Source organism: Heterodontus francisci, chromosome 26, assembly GCF_036365525.1.
Source record: "Heterodontus francisci isolate sHetFra1 chromosome 26, sHetFra1.hap1, whole genome shotgun sequence".
In the NCBI taxonomy this organism is placed as follows: Eukaryota; Metazoa; Chordata; class Chondrichthyes; order Heterodontiformes; family Heterodontidae; genus Heterodontus; species Heterodontus francisci.
In genome coordinates, this window is record NC_090396.1 from 30,610,035 (window position 1) to 30,634,365 (window position 24,331).

The window sequence follows — 24,331 nt, forward strand, 5'->3', positions numbered from 1 at the left end:
CACCCCCACCTTACCAACCATCATATGCATGTGGCAGAGACCAACAGTGTTCCTGATGAGGGCAGGAGGAGGGAAATACAGGCTAGGCAGTGTCAGCGACCTGCAAGTGTCGTGTTGGTGTGAAGAGGTTACACTGTGGTTGTAATATAAATGCAGCCTGAATCCGGAGACAAGGCCTGATATAATACCCAAGCTAAGAGGTAGTGTCCCTCTGCTTCACTATGTAATTGGTTAGGACAAGTTTAGTATCAACGTACAGCTGAAACCACTCTGCACTGACATCAAACTTGCCATGAGAATTCACACTAAATGAGAAGAGTTTGAAGGATTTAGTAACAGATTGGAGGGGCTTTGATCTCTAAAAAGAGATAGTGTTATTGGGCCTATGTTTTGCTTAAGATTCTAATGCATTAAATGTAACAGTTGCTTTTCTACGACTGTATCCATTGGTGGAGATGATTCTTCAGTTCCTAATGTAAGCCTGGCCATTTATCTCATGTTTAAATAATGCATATTAAATGTGGAAGATTGCTTTTTTTTTTAAAATAAGTGGATGTTACTTGACATTCCATCCTCATTATCACTACATAGCATTCAGCAACCAAAAGCTTTTATTTATTCATTCTGCGGTATGCAGATTAACAAAATTCCTCTGAGGGATGCGGTGTGGAATGTGATATTTCGGAGCACTTAGCAAATAGTTTGCACAACGACAGCGGCATTTCATATCGGCTATCAGGTTAAATATTCATGTATATTGATGAAACCTTGCATTGCTGCTTTAAAAAAAAAATCAGAGCTTAATAAGCTATAAACAGCTTATTATAAAAAGAAATGCCGAGTTCTTGTTCAAGGAATTAATATTCTCAACTCCAAGCAATATAAAATTTACCTCTGCAAATAGGGAACTGACCTACTGTTAGCCAGTAAGTGCTGATTGTAAATATATGACTTGTAAATGGTGGAGTGATTCAGCATACAGATGACAGCAGGAAAGGCAGCTTTGATGTGTTGTTAAAACTGTGCAATGTCCTTCATGTTACCTTTCATCCATTTTTATCCCACGTCCAAGTTATACCTTCATTCATTTTCTTTTAATTAAGACATTGTCCTTCCTGCTGCTGCCTTTTGAACAGTTACCACGATGCTTTAAACCAAATATTTGGATGCTGTTTCCAGATACCTCAATAATTATATCAGATGGATTTATTGTGATAATTGATGAAAGTAACTATTAGCTTTTTTGACATTGCCTGTGAAACCAAAATCTTCCCTTATGTTTGAATTTATCATCATTCTGGCAATATTCATCTATCGCTGATTCTTCTACTCATTCTAGTTAGGGATACCGGTGCTGGGAGTGGAAATATCTTTTCAATTATCAGTGCCCAGTATCAGCAATGTACCTTAATCCCAAGCTCAGAAAAGCACTCCCAACTGCTCCAGTGTGAGGTATTCCATTTCCCACACTGGCCATGAGTGAAGATGCAAATTGACCCAAATTAATACTGAGTTGACAGTGCTGTCCAATTTTAATTTGTTCCAATTAAATAAACCTCTAGGTTTAATGTGGCCTTCTGTTAAGTGCCACCTGGGACCACTGCAGCATATGCATTCCTGGTGTAGCAGATTGTCAGGAGACCATATTTAAATGCCAGACTTACTTTAATGGAAGGAAAAAAAAGATAATTTATTATTTTTCCTCTTAGCATCCCATCTAGTATTAACCCCTCCCCCACCCCTTTCTATTTTCCTTTTCATATCCTTCTCCCTTACTCCATGCTGCTTCAAATGGTATTAATATGCCTTTTGGTTGATGGTCCTCAAACCTCTTTAATGTTGATATCTCTGATATAACCCATCTGGCTCACTGCCTTTGTGACTGAGCCACATCTCCTCATATTTACTATCCACATCATTTGTCCTAATAAGATTTTTGCTGCCCCGTTTCCCCTCACAGTGATAATATTGGATGTTCAAAATGCATTGAGCGGAAGGGAAAACTAACCAAATTTGTACTCAGCCATCTTAATAGAGCAATGTTTGTACTAAATGGCAGAATGACTTCTAAATTCAGTTGCTACATTATTTATAGATTTTTTTTACTGACCCTTTTTGATTTATTTTTTACTGTGCCAGCAAAGGCTGGATCTGTCAAACATACTGATCAGCGGCTGGAAGCCTTGCAAAAAAACTGAGCTACTGTGTCCCCTGTGTTTAAGGTCTCTGTCATTCTTTGTGATAACCAGATTGCTGAAATGAATGATAGCCACTGAGATGGTTGATGTGGCTATTTGGTGTCAGGCTGTTATCCCAGATCGCCTAGCTGGCCTGTGATGGAGTAACTGTGATCTTTATGGAACTACATGAGCTTTTCAGGGGAGCAGCTTCACAGACATGCAGACAGTTTTTGTGTTTTCTACCTCCAACTGCGGTGCACAAGGTGATATAAAACTGGGCATATCCTAATGACAGGAATGTTGAAATTATGGTCCGACATCCAGTACTGGATGAACAGTCCTCCAATTAAATATTGGGAAGACCGAAGCCACTGGCTGGAATTTTATGCCCCCCATTCAACCCAACCTCCCCATCCCCACCCCAACCAGGGAGTGAGCTGGAGGCAGGTGGTGGGGAGGCATAAAATTAAGTGGGAGGCAGGGGGTGCTGTTCCCGTCACCTACCCGCCCTTGCTGCCATTTTACCAGCAGCGGTCTCCCGGTAATACTTGGCAGCCTCCAGAGGGGCCTTGGAAGTGGGGTGAGCCTACTGTTCAGGCACCCAGTGCCCCACAGAGGGCACCCCAACCCCAGCCCTCCCAGCAGAACAAGCCAGCCCCGATGGAGCACCTCCCTCCCACCCTCCTGAAGATACCCCCACTCTCCTCGGCCGAGGCTCAGCCAGTTGTCCTCGGTGAGGCCTGAAACCCCACTCACCTTTATGGAGGCTGACGTCCACGGTTCTTTTCTGGTTGGGTGAAGTCCCAGCAGTGGCTACCGCTCCCTCAGTGGGGTGGAAGCCCCACCTAAGTCCAATTAAGGGCCTGGGCCATGCAAAATCCAGGCCCGGCGGAGGGGGCTCGCCCCCAACTTTTAAGCCAGTGTGCGAGGTCACCGCCACACCCCGTAAAGTTCCAGCCACTGTTTTTTTTCCACAAACTCTCTTTCCCAGCCACTGACTCCATTCCTCTCCCTGGCAACTGCCTTGAGACTATACCATGCTGTTCTGAACCTCGGTGTCTTATTTGACCTCAAGATGAGCTCCACACCACATACGTGTTATCATCTAGACCGCCTATTTCCACCTCCAAAACATCACCCGTCTCCACCCCACCTCAGCTCATTTACTGCTGAAACCCTCATTCGTGCCATTGTTACCTCCAGACTTGACTATTCCAATGCAATCTTGGCCAGCCTCCCCCTTTTTACCCTCCGTAAACTTAAGGGCAGCCTAAAGTCCACTGTCTGTGTCCCAACTCGCACCAAATGCCATTCACCCATTACCCATGTGCTTGCTGACCTACACTGACTTCCAGTTAAGCAACGCCTCAATTTTGGAATTCTCATTCTTGTTTTCAAATCCCTCCATGGCCTCACCCCTCCCTATCTCTGTAATCTCCTCCAGTCCTACAACTTTCCAAGCTGTCTGCACTCCTCCAATTCTTGCCTCTTGAGCATCCCCAATTTTAATTGCTCCAGCAAGGGAACCTTTAGATGCCAAGGCCATAAGCTGTCTAATTCCCTGCCTAAACCTCTCTGCCTTTCTATCTTGCTTTCCTCATTTAAAACACTCTTCAAAACCTATCAATGATTTGGTTGTCTATCCTAATATCTGCTTGTGTAGCTTGGTGCCAAATTTTGTTCGATAACACTCCTGTGAAGTGCCTTGGGACGTTTTATTATGTTAAAGGCACTACATAAATATAAGTTGTTGGTGGTGATGATGTCTGTGAATCACCTAAGGCCCACATGTGCTGTGCTACCCAGCCCCCAAAATCCCAGTGTCAGAGCTTCTTGTAGTCTTGCAGAGCTGCAAATTCAAACTTTTATGCTAAATACAAAACCATTTAAACTTAGTTGAGGGGTGGGGGGGGGGGAGGGGGAGGGTGAGTGCATTTTATGTATATTCCTTAAATTTGTTATATTTTGTAATCCATTATTATGGACCCTCTGGGGGTCCTTGATATGTAACAAATTAATTCGCTGAGAGATAGAGGAAAAAAATCCATTCGCGGAAGTGACGCTATGCTGACTTACGTCAATACCGTGAGCCGCTACCAACATGACCTCGGTGGTATTCCTCATTGATATCATTGTAAAAAGTCTTTTCTTCCCCAGGAAATTGATGTTGTCTGTGTAGTGCCACTTCAAGCGGCACTATGTGAATGAGTTTTCCCGCAAAATGTTTAAACACATCTGTTTTATGGATTTAAATAACTGTCAACCCTTAGATAGCATGTTGATGAGATCCATAATGCTTTGCTTGATGTAATGATGCACTGATAGGCTGCTGCAATCTGACCTGTGTGACAAACGACACTGTGACACAGCATAATCAGTGGCTACTAAGGTCTCTTCAACCCTGACTTTCTTTACATACGAACATATGAATTAGGAGCAGGAGTAGGCCACTCAGCCCCTCGAGCCTGCTCCGCCATTCAAAAGATAATGCCTGATCTGATTGTAACTTCAACTCCATACTCCCACCAACCCCCAATAACCTTTCACCCCCTTGCTTATCAAGAATCTATCTACCTTTGTCTTAAAAATATTCAAAGACTCTGCTTCCACTGCCTTTTGAGGAAGAGAGTTCCAAAGACTCACAAGCCTTTGAGAGAAAAAACTTCTCATCTCTGTCTTAAGTAGGCGACCCCTTATTTTTAAACAGTAACCCCTAGTTCTAGATTCTCCCGCAAAAGGACACATCCTTTCCACATCAACTCTGTCACGACCCCTCAGGATTTTATATGTTTCAATCAAGTCGCCTCTTACTCTTCTAATCTCCAGCGAATACAAGCCTAGCCTGTCCAATCTTTCCTCATAAGGCAACCCGCCCATTCCAGGTATTAGTCTAATAAACCTTCTCTGAAATGACTCCAAGGTATTTTACATCCTTCCTTAAATAAGGAGACCAATACTGTACACAGTACTCCAGATGTGGTCTCACCAATACCCTGTATAGCTGAAGCATAACCTCCCTACTTTTGTATTCAATTCCCCTCACAATAAATGATAACATTCTATTAGCTTTCCTAATTACTTGCTGTACCTGCATATTAACCTTTTGCGATTCATGCATTAGGACACCCAGACCCCTTTTCATCTCCGAACTCTGTAATCTCTCACCATTTAGACAATATGCTTCCTTTGTATTCTTCCTGCCAAAATGGACAGTTTCACATTTTCCCACATTATAATCCATTTGCCAGGTCTTTGCCCACTCACTTAACCTATCTATATCCCTTTGTAGCCATATGTCCTCTTCACAACTTACTTTCCTACCTATCTTTGTGTCATCAGCAAATTTAGCAACCATACCTTTGGTCCCTTTATCTAAGTCATTTATATAAATTGTAAAAAGTTGAGGCCCCAGCACAGATTCCTGTGGCACATCACTCATTCATTACATCTTGCCAACCAGAAAATGACCCATTTATGCCTACTCTCTGTTTCCTGTTAGCTAGCCAATCTTCTATCCATGCCAAAATGTTAACCCCTACACCAAGAGCTCTTATTTTCCGCAATAACCTTTGATGTGGTACCTTATCAAATGCCACATGTTACTTCTTCAAAGAACTCCAATAAATTGGTTAAACATGATTTCCCTTTCACAAAACCATGTCGGGTGAATTGCAGGAATGCCACATTGAGGCAAGTTTCTTCAGACACCTCTGATAGCATCGTGAGCCACTTCATCACTTGCCCTGTAACTGCATATGGTGCCTAAACACAAGGGTTGTCTTCAGCCTGTCACTATTTACCCCAAACTACCTCCCCTACCATTGACATCAATTTAAAAGTCTTTTCTAACAGCTGTAAGAATTTTTGTTCCAATGTGACCACTTCTCTTTAAGTAGTGGTGCACCATTAAAATGAACCAACACCAACATGTCTAAACTGCACCTGGAGCTGTGAACATTTATGCAAATGAGATGACCCAGGGAAAGTTAACAATTAGCACACGATACTTCTGGCATGAATTGTATCAGTTTTTCAAACATTCTGGGTTGAATTTTGCTAGGACATGAAAATCTACCCCAAATTCTCTTTCTTTCAAAATATCTCTGTTATTCACATAGAGATAATGAAAGTAATTTTCACCTTCATCGCCTGATTGCTAGATAGTAATCTAGCAGAGCAGACTGCCTGCCTATTGTTTAAATTGATTAAAATCTGCTCTGCTAGATTACTGCCCAGGTGATGAAGTTGAAGGTGAAAATTACCCCTAATGAATTTTTTTCTCTGCTTTAGTGTTGAAACATACACACCTTAACAGCCCAAAACCGACGTTCCGTCAAACATGTTTGGCCTTATTCATTTCTGATTTACAGGAGCTGACACAAGCAAAAGCTAGACACCTCTCATCAAAACCGGACATTAGTTAAAATAAAGTACAATATGCGTATACTGTGACAGCTACTGAATTGGCAGATGAAAACACCGAGAGGTCCTTAGTGTGATGATAGATGTGGTGGCTGCAGAACACTGTCATGCCACAAACAGGAAAATTCTAATATGCACACTTTACAGCGTTAAATTTAATTTGCCTTTTGTCAGCCCAATTTTTTAGCCAATTGAAATTTGTTGTGTTCGGTCTGGTTTAAATCTCCCAGAGACAGTTGTATGCCACACTGAAGAAGTAATTATCCCAGTAGGTCACCTTTGGCATTAAAAATAATGCTCAGATCACGTCAGGAGAAGCATGGCTGACATTTATGGAACAGTAACTCATCTGTGATTGGTTGAAAGCTCCGCAGTTTGAATAATGAAGGTAATTTGAATGCAGTCTACGTTATATTAACTGTGGTACCTGCCTTTGCATCTGCAGATTTTGTTGCAGTTTTTTTTGATTAGCTTAAAATGATGCGACTACACAAATCTGTGTAATGCTACTAAATGATGGTGAATGGAAGCCTAGTCATTACCAATGTTGCCATTTCTAACATTCCTGGCCTATGATGTGTGACAGGATTCTACGGTGTTTTCTTCTACTGATTTACCTTTGAATCACTTTGCTTACTGAGAGAAAGGACTAACAACCAACTGGGTTTGAATGAATAAACTGGATCTGATAGTACAACTTTGTATCGATCTTTAAAAGAGGACAATTGCCCTTCCAAAATTTATCCTTTCCCCTGGAGACATACATGTGCTTTCACTGTAACCACACTTCAAGAAAGAGTCTTGTTTCATTTTGACCCATTTGATTTGGTTTCAAATGTAGAATGGAAATACAGGCTCGCAGCATCATTGTGCTGAATTTTGCCGTTCACCTGGAAGTCCCGCTGCTGGGGCCGAAAGCGGGAGCTGACCCCGCTTCAGCCGGCGGCAGGACCCTGGGTGGCACATTGCCAGCGACAGCCAACTAAGGGGTCGCCGCCAGGGCCGCCATCCAATTGAGGATGGTGGCCTGCCCTCGAGAGCTGCCAACCCAATCAGAGGGTCGGCAGCTCAGCAGCGCCTCTGTTCGCGGTGGCCATTGCTGAGGCTGCAGCTCCAGAGAGAGGGTGCTTTAATGACAGGGCTCCCTTGAAGGCTGGTGAGTTGAGTGGGGGAAGCCAGGGCCTGGCAGGTAGCCCCCAGCGATAGCAGGGTCGTGATGCACAGGGGTGCCGTTACAGTGGGGACAGCCATTGCCGACAGGGGGCTGCGCTGTGGGCCATGGAGTGCCCATAAAGGAGGGCCTCATGAATCCCGAAACCTGCCAGGAGGTTTCACCTGGCGGGCTCCCCACTTGATGCTGGGCCCTCCCGACATAGGTAAAATGCCCACGGAGGCGGGTAGTGGCCTTTGATTGGCCACCAGATGTGCGGCTGAGCCACCACATTTCCTGTTGCTAGCAATACGGCATAGCAGCAGGAAGTCGTCGCGCTCCCCCCCACCTGCCATTTTACCAACCCTCCCACCTCCCAGCCTGTTGTCAATGGGCCAGGAAAATTCAGCCCATTATATCAGATTAAAAAAAAGAATTCAGCTTCTCACAGGCATGGGATTTGGAAAGTCACCACTATGTGGGGGCTAAATGGAGTATGGGAGCATAGTGAGTAGTAATCCAGAGGCATGGACCAATCATCCAGAGACATGAATTCAAATCCACCACAGCAGCTAGGGAATTGAAATTCAATTAATTAAACAAAATTGGAATAAGAAGCTCATCCTAGTAATGGTGACCATGAAACTATGGGATTGTCGTAAAAACCCACATGGTTCACCAATGTCCTTTTGGAAAGGAAATCTAATGTCCTTACCTGGTCTGGCCTGTATGTGACTCCAGACCCATAGCAATGTTGTTGATTCTTAACTGCTCTATGAAATGTCCTAGCAAGACATTCACTTGTATCAAACAACCACAGAAAATTCAAATTAGAATTAAACCTGATGAACAACCCAGCATTGACCTCGGAACTGGACATGACAACCCAGTTCAAAAAGTCCGTCTCACTAACATCTGGGGATTTGTCTCTAAATTGGGACAGCTGCCCCACAGACTAGTCAAGTAACAGCCTGACATAGTCACACTCATTGAATCATACTTTACAGCCAATGTCCCAGATTCCTCCATCACCATCCCTGGTTATGTCCCACCAGCAGGATAGACCCACCGGATGTGGTGGCACAGTGGTATATATTTGGGAGGGAGTGGCCCTGGGAGTCCTCAACGTTGACTCAAGACCCCATGAAATCTCATGGTTCTGGTACAGGACAAAATTGACATGCAGCACCCTGCAATGCGAAGTGTGTGCAGTCAATGGCACCTACACCATGGGGAAGCCTGAAATCCTAGCAAAGCTGTGTGCTTGTTCCACCTACTTGTCTCTGGCAAGAGAGAAGTGTAGTTAGTCTCAATGAGTGGAGAGGCTCAGTGACTTCCCTTACGCAACAGTGGCTGGCAAAATGCAAGATGTTGCAAATATTTCCAGTTCCAGCCTGGAAGGAGCCAGATGCATAAAAGTTCATAGCCAGGGTCAATTTTACAGACAGTCCTTGCCCTGCTCTGAGGTTGCATTTGTGGCTGCAGCAGGTGGCAAATTTCAGTGAGGATGCTCGTACTGAAGCACAGATGTCTCGCACATTAATCGTCGCTGAGGGTCAGGTAGAAGAATTGCCTCCTGAACACCTTGGGCAGATATAACCACTTGTTAAGGACCCTTCCCGTCCTCCTACTGCCACTCTCTCTTCTAGCAGCTTGGCCTGCGCTATATGCCCTCTGTTCATTTTCCAAGCCATGCTGTATTACAAGGGGAATGCCCACTAGTGCACCCATGTTTGGGAGCAACTGTTATGTCCAGAAGCTTTGAAGTCAGCAAAATGTGCTTCACCCCACCTCACACACCACTCCCTGTAGACTTCTGCAACTTGAAACAACTATAGAAAGTAATGAACTCTTGCAGAATTGAAGCAACAGCCAGAAGAAACCAATCAGCAACTAACCTGTAATTTGTTGATGATCCCTTTAAATAGCACTGGTGCTAGGACGGCATTACCCCTGAAATAATCAAGAGTGCCAAGCCTGCTATACTCTCAGCACTCCATGAACTGCTTTGCCTGTGCTGGGACGAGGGAGCAGTACCTCAGGACATGTGCGATGCCAATATCATCACCCTCTATAAAAGCAAAGGTGACCGCGGTGACTGCAACAACTACCATGGAATCTCTCTGCTCAGCATAGTGCGGAAAGTCTTTTCTCGAATCGCTTTAAACAGGCTCCAGAAGCTGGCCGAGCACGTATACCCTGAGGCACAGTGTGGCTTTCGTGCAGAGAGATCGACCATTGACATGCTGTTCTCCCTTCGTCAGATACAGGAGAAATGCCGTGAACAACAGATGCCCCTCTACGTTGCTTTCATTGATCTCACCAAAGCCTTTAACCTCGTCGGCAGACGTGGTCTCTTCAGACTACTAGAAAAGATCGGATGTCCACCAAAGCTACTAAGTATCATCACCTCATTCCATGACAATATGAAAGGCACAATTCAGCATAGCGGCACCTCATCAGACCCCTTTCCTATCCTGAATGGCGTGAAACAGGGCTGTGTTCTCACACCTACACTATTTGGGATTTTCTTCTCCCTGCTGCTCTCGCATGCGTTCAAGTCTTCAGAAGAAGGAATTTTCCTCCACACAAGATCAGGTGGCAGGTTGTTCAACCTTGCCCGTCTAAGAGCGAAGACCAAAGTACGGAAAGTCCTCATCAGGGAACTCCTCTTTGCTGACGATGCTGCATTAACATCTCACACTGAAGACTGTCTGCAGAGTCTCATCGACAGGTTTGCGGCTGCCTGCAATGAATTTGGCCTAACCATCAGCCTCAAGAAAATGAACATTATGGGACAGGATGTCAGAAATGCTCCATCCATCAATATCGGCGACCACGCTCTGGAAGTGGTTCAAGAGTTCACCGACCTAGGCTCAACTATCACCAGTAACCTGTCTCTCGATGCAGAAATCAACAAGCGCATGGGAAAGACTTCCACTGCTATGTCCAGACTGGCCAAGAGAGTGTGGGAAAATGGCGCACTGACACGGAACACAAAAGTCCGAGTGTATCAAGCCTGTGTCCTCAGTACCTTACTCTATGGCAGCGAGGCCTGGACAACATATATCAGCCAAGAGCGACGTCTCAATTCATTCCATCTTCGCTGCCTCCGGAGAATATTTGGCATCAGGTGGCAGGACCGTATCTCCAACACAGAAATCCTCGAGGCGGCCAACATCCCCAGCTTATACACCCTACTGAGCCAGCGGCGCTTGAGATGGCTTGGCCATGTGTGCCGCATGGAAGATGGCAGGATCCCCAAAGACACATTGTACAGCAAGCTCACCTCTGGTATCAGACCCACCGGCCGTCCATGTCTCCGCTCTAAAGACGTCTGCAAAAGCGACATAAAGTCCTGTGACATTGATCACAAGTCGTGGGAGTCAGTTGCCAGCGATCGCCAGAGCTGGCGGGCAGCCATAAAGGCGGGGCTAAAGTGTGGTGAGTCGAAGAGACTTAGCAGTTGGCAGGAAAAAAGACAGAAGTGCAAGGGGAGAGCCAACTGTGTAACAGCCCCGACAAACAATTTCTTCTGCAGCACCTGTGGAAGAGTCTGTCACTCTAGAATTGGCCTTTACAGCCACTCCAGGCGCTGCTCCACAAACCACTGACCACCTCCAGGTGCTTACCCATTGTCTCTCAAGACAAGGAGGCAAAAGAAGAAGAGGGTGGGGGGTCCTTCCTGCTGCTTAATCCATGTTCAATAGTGTGGCGTTAAGAGAGGACGGTAACTGGAGCCCTGAGCTTCAAAATGTAAGTGCTGATGTCAAATCAGAGTTGCACACTGATTGACATCATGATCTGTCTGTTCTGCGTACTTCCAGCAGCCGTTCACTGCACACGCACTAACGCTTTCACAAATGTGATCTCTAACGTGATTTTCCCTACAAGTGTGTGCATGGGTTGCGAATGTCGTTTTGGAGCTCTAAGGGCATTTGTAGCACTCAAAAAGCAGACAATAACGAGTCGAATTTCTCACCCAATACCTTTTGACTTCTCTACCTTGAGGATTTCCACAAAGGATCAGAATGTTACCACTCTGTTTTCTGTCTCCAATTTCTGTTGTATAAATATTTGAAGTGAGTGCAGTGCTTTCTTTGTGCAGGTTCTCACCAATGGCACAAGAAGATCTAGGTCAGCTCATTCAAATAATACTGTGCACCGTGACAAACAAATTAGAAAATTCTGTTCTTTTTTTATCTTAATCTGTAATAGCATTTAATGGAGTTTGCATTTAATTGAGTTTACAGGAAATTGGGTTACAAAAGTGATTCAAGGGTTTTAAGTGAAAATGTATTGACCGCTTGTACAAGGCATATTGTTTTGAAAAAAACTGAAACTACATCACAGAAGTGTCAGATCAAACTTTGTTGGAGGTGAGGGGACATTAACACTGGCACAAAACTGTAAAATACACCTTGCCCACATTATCAGAATCTGATGGTATTTAAATACTGTAGGATGTATGACTACTAAATCCCTCACAATATGTAAGAAATATATATTTTTAAAAATTCTGTTATGTTATCTATATTCTTTGAAGTGTGTAAGACAAAACTTTCTTTTTATCACTTTTTATACATCATGAGGTGATGTATTAGAGATTTAGAATGGGATTTACCATTCATGTCTAAGGTCTCATATACAATGATTAATTTAACTCTCATCAAACTGACGCCTGTATGTCAGTCAAAAGATACGGAGAGAGAAATTGGGTCAGTTGTGCCCATCTTATGGTTGTTATGCATGTTCTTGGGCATCCAAAGTGATGTCCGCGGTGTTTGCTCCATTGAGCACGAGCTGTTTTACTCTCTCATGGTGACAGTATTAGTGATCCCCTACCCCACACTATGTCACCTTCGCCTGAAAGAGAGAGGAAAGTATGTCACTGAGTGTCATGCAATTGTTTGGGTGATATGACTGTCATGGTTGGATCGCTGATAGTCCCTGGGAGCTGTGAGATGTGGGTGTAAGGCTTGCAACAGTGCTAAGTGTGTAGGAGTGAAATGAGGCATATGAATATTAGGTAGGCTGCATTTGCTGACAATGCAACCGCTAGGTGGTGCTGTACTGGCACATGCGCAAATGTAGCCTGTTCCACTAAAACGTCACAGTCTGCGATGTTCATGAAGATGCCAGGACTAAAAATGGCGCTGCTCATATAATCACAGCTAGGCAACGTAAACACACGGCAGCACACAATGGCCGGAGAGTGGGCGGGAGAAGCGTGGAGCGAGCGAGCGGTTGGGAGAAGCAGGGAGTGAGCGGCCGAGGGGGGTGAGCAGGTGGGGGAAGCGGGGGAAGCAGGGAGCGAGCGGACGGGGGAAGCGGGGAGCAAGCGGGCGGGAGGGGCGAGCAGGTGGGGGAAACGGGAGAAGCAGGGAGCGAGCGGACTGGGGAAAGCGGGGAGTGAGCGGACAGGGGGAAGCGGGGAGTGAGCGGGCGAGGGGGGTGAGCAGGTGGGGGAAGCGGGGGAGCAAGCGGGCGGGGGTGGTGAGCAGGTGGGGGAAGCGGCGGAAGCAGGGAGCGAGAGGACTGGGGGAAGTGGGGAGCGAGCGGACTGGGGGAAGCGGGCAGCGAGCGGGCGGGGAGGATGAGCAGGTGGGGGAAGCGGGGAAAGCGGGGGAAGCAGGGAGCGAGAGGACTGGGGGAAGCGGGCCGGGGGGGTGAGCAGGTGGGGGAAGCGGGGAAGCAGGGAGCGAGAGGACTGGGGGAAGCGGGGCGGGGGGGGTGAGCAGGTGGGGGAAGCAGGGAGCGAGCAGACTGGGGGAGCAAGCAGGCAGGGGAGCGGGGAGGGAGCGAGCGGGCAGGGAAGCGGGGGGGGGCTGGTGGGAGCGGGCGTGGGGGAAGAGAGGGGGGATGGGGGGAGCAGGGGGAGCGGAGGTGGGGAGAGAGGAGGAGAACGGGAGGGGGGGAAGAGTGGGGGGTGTTGGGGAGGAGCGGGGAGCGAGCGGCTGGAGAGCGCGAGGGGTAGAGCGGGAAGTGAGCAGCCTGCAGGCAGCGGCCAGGGTTTGGGGGGTGCTCTCCTCCCCGCTTCCCCCCACCCCGCCATCTCCCCGCTTCCCCCCACCCCGCCATCTCCCGCTTCCCCCCCACCCCGCTCTCTCCCCCCCCACCCCGCTCTCTCCCCCCCACCCCGCTCTCTCCCGTTTTCCCCCCCGCCCCTCTCCCACTTTCCCCCCCCACCCGCTCTGTCCCCATTTCCCCCCCCCCGCCCTCTCCCCGCTTCCCCCCCACCCGGCTCTCTCCCCATTTCCTCCCCGCTCTCTCCCCGCTTCCCCCCCACCCGGCTCTCTCCCCATTTCCCTCCCCGCTCTCTCCCCGCTTCCCCCCCCCCCCACCCCGCTCTCTCCCCATTTTCCCCCGCCTCTCCCCGCTACCCCCCCACCCCACCCTCTCCCCGCTTCCCCCCCACCCCGCTCTCTCCCCATTCTCCCCCCCGCTCTCTCCCTGCTTCCCCCACCCTACTCTCTCCCCGCTTCTCTCCCCCCACCCCGCCCTCTCCCCGCTACCCCCCCACCCCACCCTCTCCCCGCTTCCCCCCCACCCCGCTCTCTCCCATTCTCCCCCCGCTCTCTCCTGCTTCCCCCACCCTACTCTCTCCCCGCTTCTCTCCCTCCACCCCGCCCTCTCTCCGCTTCCCCCCCCACCCCACTTCTCCCCCCCCCTACCTGCACTCTCCCCGCTTCTCCCCCTCCCCGCCCTCTCCCCGCTTCTCCCCCCTCCCCGCTCTCCCCCCCTCCCCCCGCTTCCCCCCACCCCGCCCTCTCCCCACTTCCCCCACCCGGCTCTCTCCCCGCCTCTCCCCCACCCCACCCTCTCCCCGCTTCCCCCCACCCCGCTCTCTCCCCGCTTCTCCCCCCTCCCACCCCGCCTCTCCCGCTTCCGCCCTCACCCCGCTCCGCCCCCCACCCCCCCTCTCCCCGCTTCTCCCCCCCTCCCCGCTCTCCCCGCTCCCCCCACTCCCACTTCCCCCCACCCCGCTCTCTCCCCGCTTCCCACTTCCCCCACCCCGCTCTCTCCCCGCTTCCCCCCCACCCCGCTCTCCGCTTCCCCCCACCCGCTCCGCACCCCGCTCTCTCCCCACTTCCCCAAACACCGCTCTCTCCCTGCTTCCCTGCGTTACGTGATGGAGTCATCTGCGCATGCACCAACCAGTCCTGGCAATGTGGAATGCTGCGCTAATGCAGAGAGCGGGATCCCGTTTGCGCTTGTGCGCAGCTTGATACAGTCTGATGACGTCTGAGGCCGGCTGCGCTGTCATGAATCACTTTGTATTATGTACGAGTCCTAGTTGATAGAAGTTGTTGGAAGGTGAGTGATGGGATGTGGTGAATTGAGTAGTGTGTGAGGCTAGTGGTGCAGTTGGTGGGATATGGCATTTGAAGTTGAATCCACTGATCTTGACCACTCGTGTGAGGTCATTAAACTTCTTGCGGAACTGCATCCAAGTCTTCAGGGCTAAACTCCTGGCATTGATCTTCACAGCTATCTGTTCCCACGTTTTCATACCATGTGTCTGGAGGGCCACCTGCCCGCCTCCAGCACCGCCCCCTCCCCCCCCCCCTCCAGCCCACAGGACATCTCTCCTCCTTTTCCCCTCCTCCACCAAGGCCTGCAGTGCAGTGTCGGAAAAACTTCTTGTCCATGTGCTCCCATTTCAGCCATTCTTCTCTCTTTTCCCATGTCAGATTCAGCTCACAAAGGACTCTCAGCACCTGATTCACCCACAGTGAAGGTGCAGGCTATGTTTAAGTAGTGCTAGCTAGTTGCAATTTTGCACACCTCCCCACCGCACCACCCCCCCACCCCCCCAACCCCCCGCGCCAGCTGTTGCATGCAGCCAATCAACAACACAGTCACGGTTAATGCTGGCTGCATGCAGAAATTATGATAAGCAGGCAGCACGACGATGCTGAGCTACCTGCACTATATCAAACGGGTGCGGGGTAATCACACATCCCAATTGCCACACCCATTTTCGGGTCTATCCAATTTTGCCCCCATTGATTGTGAGCCAATCCAGGGCCACAGATAACACTGTCAAGTCAAACCTGCCTGAGGCAGGAGATGCATTGACTAACATTGTTTTATTTAATTACCTCTGCAATAATTATTATTGTAGCAGTATTGCCAGATTTAAGTATTGGTTGTAAAAATAAAAGAAAATGGATATTTAATATCAAATTAAAGTCATTACAACAATAATTGAAGTATATCAGATATAGATGACTTTGTAGCAGCATAATAAAGTTAGGTTTGATGTAACATCATATCTTAGCATCACTGTGTTCTGATTGGCAAGAGAAGCAATGACATGAGGAAAAGTGTTTTTTACGCAGCGAGTGGTTAGGATCTGGAACGCACTGCCTGAGAGTGTGGTGGAGACAGATTCAATTGAGGCCTTCAAAAGAAAATGGATAATTATCTGAAGAGAAAACATTTGCATTCAATGTCCCCAAGATTATAATACAGACTCAGCACAATATTAAGTTCATGGCATGTACTGAATATATCACTGCTACGTTTCCAGTATCAAGGCTGTGCTCTTGTTATGTGAGAATAAATTCATATAAACTCTCTCCTTGAATTTGGATACTTCAGCCTTCCTCTGGGACACACTTCATCTCGGGAGATTCTGCAGCACACTCATCCATGAGCATTACCTTTATTTTCTCTTCCTAACATTAATTAACTACACACATACTTTCATACTGAGCTGTACTAGGCTTCCTTTCTTTGCAATGTTTGATCTGAAGATTCAAAAAACTTCAACCTTACTCTCTTTCAACAGTCTCTGCACATTCAAAGATCAACTTGGGCCCTCCAACCTCCTTCTGGAAACCTTCCAATTTAGGTGAAGTAAGGCTGGCGTTAAATTCCGTAAGGTATCACACAGGAAGTCCCACTCCAAGTGACATGACCAATATTGACCAAAGTGCTCAGCCCAGCTATGTGGATCACATTCAAAGGTGTCATTCAATAAACAGACACACATCAGAAATCAGATTTTAATTAAAAATACTTCCAATTATCTCTTCTCTCCTTTTTGCTTTCCCAGTGCCTCATGAGGAGGAGACAGGAATCTAATAACAAGCTATCTTTGAAGGCCTCATTAAGGGCTAGCTGTCCACCAACTATGACATGTCAGTTGTCTTCAATCTGCAGTGTTGACAGCCCCCTAGCTTCAGTTGGTGCAAGGATGCTAATTAGTTACACCTGACTGTACCAGACTGCGTGTATGCCTTGCATTTCCTAAGAGATATCCTGAAATGTGGATTATGAGGATTAACCCTTTAATTTCAGCATCTTCTAAAATGTCCTGTCCAGTAGTGTAGTGAACAGCCAACTCTGGGAAGGTTTTACAAGAATGTTAGCACACTTAAAAGGTTCAAATTGAAATTCCAATAATCAAGCACTTCAATCATAAGATATCTAATCGTATATTACAGCTTCCAGATTCTGAGCAGAATTTATTTCCATAATGAACACAATTTTCACATCATGTTGCTGTTTTGAATTAGCAGTTTGGGTCTTCTGTCCCCATCTTGGCTGTTACATTTTGCAGACATGCTCTCCCATTCTGTATTCCACAATACAGAGGACAGAGCGGTTTACAACAGCTACAGTGCTGTTACATTGCTGGTAACACTCGAAGATCATTTTTAAAATTCTTTCATGGGATGTGAGCATTGCTGGCAAGGCCAGCATTTATTGCCCATCCCTAATTGCCCTCGAGAAGGTGGTGATGAGCTGCCTTCTTGAATCGCTGCAAGCCATCTGGTGTAGGTACATCCACAGTACTGATAGGAAGGGAATACCAAGATTTTGACCCAGCGACAGTGAAGGAATGGTGATATAGGTCTAAGTCAGGATGGTGTGTAACTTGGAGGGGAACTTGCAGGTGATGGTGTTCCCATGCGCCTGCTGCCTTTGTCCTTCTAGGTGGCAAAGGTCACTGGTTTGGAAGGTGCTGTCAAAGGAGCCTTAGTGAGTTGAGGCAGTGCTTCTTGTATATGGTACACACTGCTGCCACTGTGCGTTGGTGGTGAAGGGAGTGATTGTTGAGGGTGATGGATGGGGCGGTAGGGGGGTGCAATCAAGTGGGCTGTTTGGTCCTGGATGATGTCGAGCTTCTTGAATGTTGTTGGAGCTGCATCCATCCAAGCAAGTGGAGAGTATTCCATCACATTCTTGACTTGTGCCTTGTAGATGGTGGACAGTCTTTGAGGAGTCAGGAGGCGAGTTACTCATCCCAGAATTCCCAGCCTCTGATCTGCTCTTGTAGTCACAGAATTTATATGGCTGGTCCTTGTTACGTTTCTGGTCAATGTAACCCCCAGGATGTTGATGGTGGGGGATTCAGCAATGGTAATGCCATTGAATGACAAGGGGAGATAGCTAGATTCTTCTGGGCCTTGGGTGGGTGTATAACCAGCAGCAGCCACCATCTCCACGGTAGCGCTGTTCATTAAAAGTGCTGCCATCCTCTGATTGGCCGACAGCTCTCAGTGGACGGGATCCCATCGCCGGAATCCAAATCCTAGGGTAGGCCCACCGCTGTCCATTTAAGTGCCTAATTGGCACATAAGGTGGCAGGCCTTCCCCAAAAAAGGTGATACGGGGTTCTCGCCGGCTCTTTAGTTGGTGGTTGAGAGCCCCATCGCCTACATAAAATCCCCCCCCCCCCAACCCCCGCTGATGTGCACAGTGTTTCATTTAACATTATATAAATGAAGGTCTGTTTTTGTTCATTGCTACCCAATATGAGATGTTTCATGGGTTACTTCTGCAGTTTCAAAAGTACAAGCACTCAGCTTCTGAATCACAAGATAGGTACTCGACCCATCCTAGCTGCTTCATCAAGAAGGACCTTTCTGTGTCCCTCATCACAGTATCCAATTGGTACTTAAATATTCATTGATTTTTATCTTCACCAGGTGTGGAGTACTCATTCTGTGGACAAAAAAGCTCCTGAATCAGTCCAGAATTTTGAGTCCATGTCACTCATTCTACAGTAATGGCTTAATTGGAAGTAATGGCCAGAATTTTACAGCCCCTGTGCAAGAGCGAGCTGGTAGGGAGGGTCATAAAATTGAGTGGGAGGTGGGGGGGGGGGGGGGAGCAGTTCCCAATGGCCTGCCCACTCCAATCAAGGCCCTTAAGTGGCCAATTAACTGCCACTTAAGGGCCTGCTCTTGCTGCCGCTGCTATTTTACCAGCAGGCAGCTAAGGCCCTCCAGGAGGCCGCCCAGTAAAACCCGGCGGCCTCCTTGCGGGCTGGACGGGGCCCTCCTGATCGGGCACCCTGTTCCTCACTGAGGCCCGCCCCCATGGTCCAAACGCCCCCACTGCAGAACACTCTTCCACCCACGCGTCCCATCCGACACCCCTTGCCTCACGGGACCCGGCCGATTGTCCCCAGTGAGGCCTCAGACACTTACCTTCTTTCTGGGGCCAGCGTCCCTCTTGCTGTTATAATAAAAGCAAAATACTGCAGATGCTGGAAATCTGAAATAAAAACAAGAAATGCTGGAACCACTCAGCAGGTCCGGCAGCATCTGTGGAAAGAGAAGCAGAGTTAACGTTTCGGGTCAATGACCCTTCTTCGGAAGAAGGGTTCCAAAGAAGGGTCACTGACCCGAAACGTTAACTCTGCTTCTCTTTCCACAGATGCTGCCAGACCTGCTGAGTGATTCCAGCATTTCTTATTATTATTATCCCTCTTGCTGTTAGCTGGGTGCAGTCCCAGCAGTGGCCACCGCTCCTGGTCGCACTGCAGGGACTGAGAGCTGCCAGCCCACTGATTGGCTAGCAACTCTTGGAGGCGGGAGTTGCTGCCTCAGATGGGTGGAAGTGCTGCCTGAGGCCAATTAAGGGGCTGGGGGTGTGAAATACTGGTCTGGCTCCCCAGGTGGAGGCGGGCTTGCCCCCGACTTTTTGGCTGGTGGGTGGGACCTCCCACCCAACGTAAAATTCCGGCCAGTGTTCTAGATTTACTTTTTTCACTTTCTTTATGAATTTTATGTCTTTAAGATCACTTACGTTCAAGGCCAGAAGCTCAAGTTTCTAAACACTTTCTTTGTAAGTTGGTTAGATGATATTAGGAATCAGTTTTGTGGTTCTACTGTGAACTGCCTCCATGACTTGCATGTGTCTCTGTGACAAGAACTCAAGGAATTTTTATATATATTTATGTATGTATACACAGACCCAGTTTGTGCATCCCTCACCAAAACTTATGTTTAGTTGTATAGTTCAGCATGCTATTAGCTTTGTTGATTGTTTCTCTGCAATGATTGAAAACATCAATTCTAGATCTCTTTCATTTCACTCTTAGCTATTTCAACATTATTCATGGAGTACCAATGCTACTGTTTTTATTTCCATGTGCAGCACTTTCCAATTGTCCATATTAAATTTTGCATGTCATTGCCCCTCCTGCTTGCTTATTCAAGCATAGATTATCTAATACATTCCTACTTTATCAACAGGCACATGTGAGTACAATCCCAATTCTTTCATTTCAGTTTTATAGAAAACCATTAGTTATGCAGGAGGAACTGGGATTATTGTGAGAAATGTGCACTGATTTAATGTCACAAGTCATTCTGAATTAAATTTATCCTGTGCGAGCCATATAAACCATGAAAGTCTCAGGTTTGATGCCTAGCTGATTTCAGCTGAGATGATGGTGGGGATGCCACTGTTAGCGGCAGTACTCCTGTGTTCAGGAGGGAGAAACAATCCTCACCATTATCCAGAAGTCTCTACTATGGGTGCTTGTGGACATCAGATGAGGAAAAAACCAAGCTTGGCTGTGGTGCCGTCTCCTTGGACAAATAACTGGCCAGTACTCACTGTTGAGGGTCTCATGAATCATGGCCACTGGGCATGGTACCAGAGAACAATGAGCACCCTGGAAACAATACCCTGACAAAAAGTCAATGGTCAAAACTGGCAGGGAAGTGTTTAGGAGATAAAACTTACCATATGTCAAGTTATTCCTGGTGAAAAGCCTGCAGCTGTTGGCACTTTCTTTCTTTCTTTAGCAAATGTTGGTTCTATTAAGCTCCTCCAAACAGTCTTTAATATAGTTAGACATAATCTAATCACCAGTCGTAAATGATTTCTGTGAGTTTAATGAGATACTATTGATCTCAATGAGCTGAATGAAGCTGGACTGGAGTTTTTGATTGGACTTTTGTTTACTTGTTGAATTATTTCAACTTTCACAGACTAAGTTAACCATTTTGCCATAAATCTTTCTTTATTGAGTGTATATTACATACAAACTCTAATAGGCTAGAATTTAGAAAACATTTACGAGAAGAGTATGTTTATATTTCCCCAGTTAACTTTTAAATAAACATGTATTTGACTTTAATGGCTGAGCTGATTGGAGTAAAATAGCCTCTTTGGCAGTGCTGTTTGTATAACTTTCTCCTGAAGAAAATGCCTTGTATGAACAAACTTAAGTCTATAGCTGTGCATGTAATGGATTTATCAAGATGATGGCTGCTGGTGCTTGGGGAATGGAAAACTTCATCTTTTGGGCATCCATACAGTATTCCTAGACTAGATACAGTATGGTTAGATGCAGAGTGAAGTTCTCCCATGTTTTTTTAGTTTTAGTTTTTAGTTTTAGAGATACAGCATGGGCTATGCTGATTTAGAATTGTTAGCAAGAGAATATAAAATGCCTCAATTTAGACAGAACTCCCTCAATGTAACATCATCCTGATTAATAGCCCATGTAGAATGCACTTTGTTAGAACTTGGTCTTAGTGTTTTCACAAGACCAAAGGATGGGCTCACTGTCTAACATTTTCAGCAGAGTTTAATCATGTGATTGTAGGGTTATGAGAGTACTCTTATGTGAGGCTCTGTGTGGTTAGCTCATCTTGCTTATTCCAAACATAGACATTGTTAGTGGTGCTCACCAACAATTCTCATACTCTATTAGTCAGCCACTAAGAAACATGCACAATTAGGATGTGTTTGGCAGAACTGTCTGTTTTGGCCCCAACTAAGCTCTCACATCACAGCTGAGTGGTGGCAAAACTATGTACATATACTGGAAAGTGAAATGGTTTTTGTTGACTGCCACTTCAACCAGTGGCCATAGATTCATAGAATGATGTAGCACAGAAGTAAATCCATTCAGCCTATTGTGTCTGTGCCAGTTCTTTGAAAGAACTATCCAATTAATTCTGTTTTCCTGTCCTTTCCCTCTAGCTCTGCAAAACCTTCCCCTTCAAGTATTTATCTAATTCCCTTTTGAAAATTATTGTTGAATCTCCTTCCACTGTTGTATGATTGCCTTTAAGAGTGATGTCCCTTTAAGATCTTAGTATGCTAATGAGCTAAGCACCAACATGTAGTCATGTGACTCAAAGCCTGAGTCACTCTGCAACTGCAACACCTAGAGGAAGGTTCTGTAAATAGTTTGCTCTGTATTGTATATAATAGTTCAGCTGTAATAAACCTCTGAGATCTTCAGCATAACTGGGCTTCACGTATCTCATTTATGTTGCATCAGACAACACAAGGAACTCATTAGATCCACCACTCTTTCAGGCAGTGCATTCTAGATCAAAACAACTTGCTACGTAAACGTTGTTTTCCTCATGTTGCTTGGGTTCATTTGCCAACTATCTTAAATTTTTGTCCTCTGGTTAACGACCCTTCTTCCAGAAGAAACAGTTTCTCCTTATTTACTCAAAGTCGTTCATGATTTTGAACAGGTCTATCAAATCTCCCCTTCCCTTTCTCTGCTCTAAGGAGAATAATCCCAGTTGACCTAGTCCCTCCACATAACTGAAGTCTTTCACCCCGGTACTAATCCAGTAAACCTTCTCTAAGGCCTTGACATCGTTCCTAAAGGGTGATGCCCAGAATTGGCTGCAATACCGCTGCGAGGGTCCAACCAGTATTTTTATGAAGGTTTAACATAAAGCAGGAGATATCAGTGCCCTTGACCAGAATGGGACAAAATTAGCTAGTTTTCTCTCTCATTACTAACACGAGCTGTCTTAGCTCTCAGGTGAATAGCTGCTTGGACAAAATACTGGAGGGAAGTTAGCACTGGGGAACTATAACCAATCTGAATTGTGTTGGAGAGGAGGAGCGCTTGTTTTGTCAGAGTTTTCACATCAAAAAGAAAAACCTGCATTGATATAGCATCTTTCATGATCTCAGGGCGTCCAACGCACCTTACAGCCAATTAAGTACTTCGGAAGTGTAGTCACTGTTTTAATATAGAAAATTGTCAGCAAGGTTCTAATGAGATAATTATGTACTTCTCTGAGGACTGAGATTATCAAGCAAGAAAATAGATTCAGTTGTACTTTCTGCCAGAAAATCCAGCTGTAAAACACCATGTAAGGTGACATGTTTGATCTACATATTTTTAACAATCTCTTTTCTTTTTTCCCCAGAGTGGGATTATTGCTGATGCACGTTTGAAGGAACTGACCCCAACAATGCCAGTCATTTTCATCAAAGCTATTCCTGTGGACAAGCAGGATACTCGCAACATGTATCCTTGCCCAGTTTACAAAACACGTCTCCGAGGCCCAACTTACGTCTGGACTTTCAATCTGAAGACCAAGGAAAAGCCATCCAAATGGGTGCTGGCTGGAGTTTCACTGCTTCTGCAAATTTAAGCAATAGAGTTTGTACATTCTTCACTACACTGGCAGGAAAGACTACCCATTAATGTCACTCGAATCTAGATCACTCAATTTAATATAAAGATTAATTTTTTTGTTAGTATTTTAAAAATGACTAGCAATGAATGGTTCTGTGAATACTCGGAACAAAATTTTGCACTTTATTTGTGATTTATCAATTTGAATCACATACAAATATAACTTGAGGCTACAGAACTATATCTTATGTGCCACTTAAATGCCTTTTTTTCTTAATAAAGAGCCATTTCCAATTCTCTCTTAATATGGTGCTTTTATATGATGCACATTTGGATCTTACTCCCAGTTGATTTTACACTGTGAAATTAATGAGTAAATACAACACAGTATGTTGGCACTGTCTTGTGTTAAGTGTGAATATACAGCTTCCTGGATGACATAAAGCCTTGATGGTGGAACAGTTGACTATTCCACTTTCACAACTTATGAGTTTCTGTGAATTGAGCACATATGAATCTTTAATTAAGTAAGCTGCAAACGAAGGTTTGATAACACTCAATGTATGGGCAAAATAAAAGCTTTGGCATCAATACAAGAGGCTGTAAAGGGGTTATAAGTTGTTTCTGTAATAAGCTGGCAGTAAATGAAGTGTTCCTTCATCTTAGTTATTCAGCAATCTAATGAATTTCTTTACTTGTTTGTTTTTTAATGCCATTCCAAATTTTCACTCCCCATTTTCAGAGGGCTCTGATTTACATTGGGTACAGTTCAATCATTACTAACTACCCTTTAGTACCTTGCCCAAGAAGATTTTCTTCATCTGACAGCCAACACAGCCTGCATCAACAAATAACTTGACTGTGGACAGCATTATAGCCGGGCCTACCTGTGTCCTTATCTGAAGAGACTTAGCAGTTGGCAGG

At 46.1% G+C, this 24,331-nt stretch overlaps 1 protein-coding gene across 1 annotated transcript in view; it reads left to right on the forward strand.

The window, feature by feature from the left end:
* Positions 1 to 24,013, forward strand: part of LOC137384244 (dynein axonemal heavy chain 9-like) — a 584,247-nt gene extending 560,234 nt beyond the window's left edge. Inside the window, exon 69 of the mRNA XM_068057979.1 lies at positions 23,196 to 24,013. Coding sequence (XP_067914080.1) covers positions 23,196 to 23,423 — 228 coding nt within the window. The 3' untranslated portion in view covers positions 23,424 to 24,013. The remainder of the gene's footprint in view (positions 1 to 23,195) is intronic.
* Positions 24,014 to 24,331: the final 318 nt, after the last annotated feature.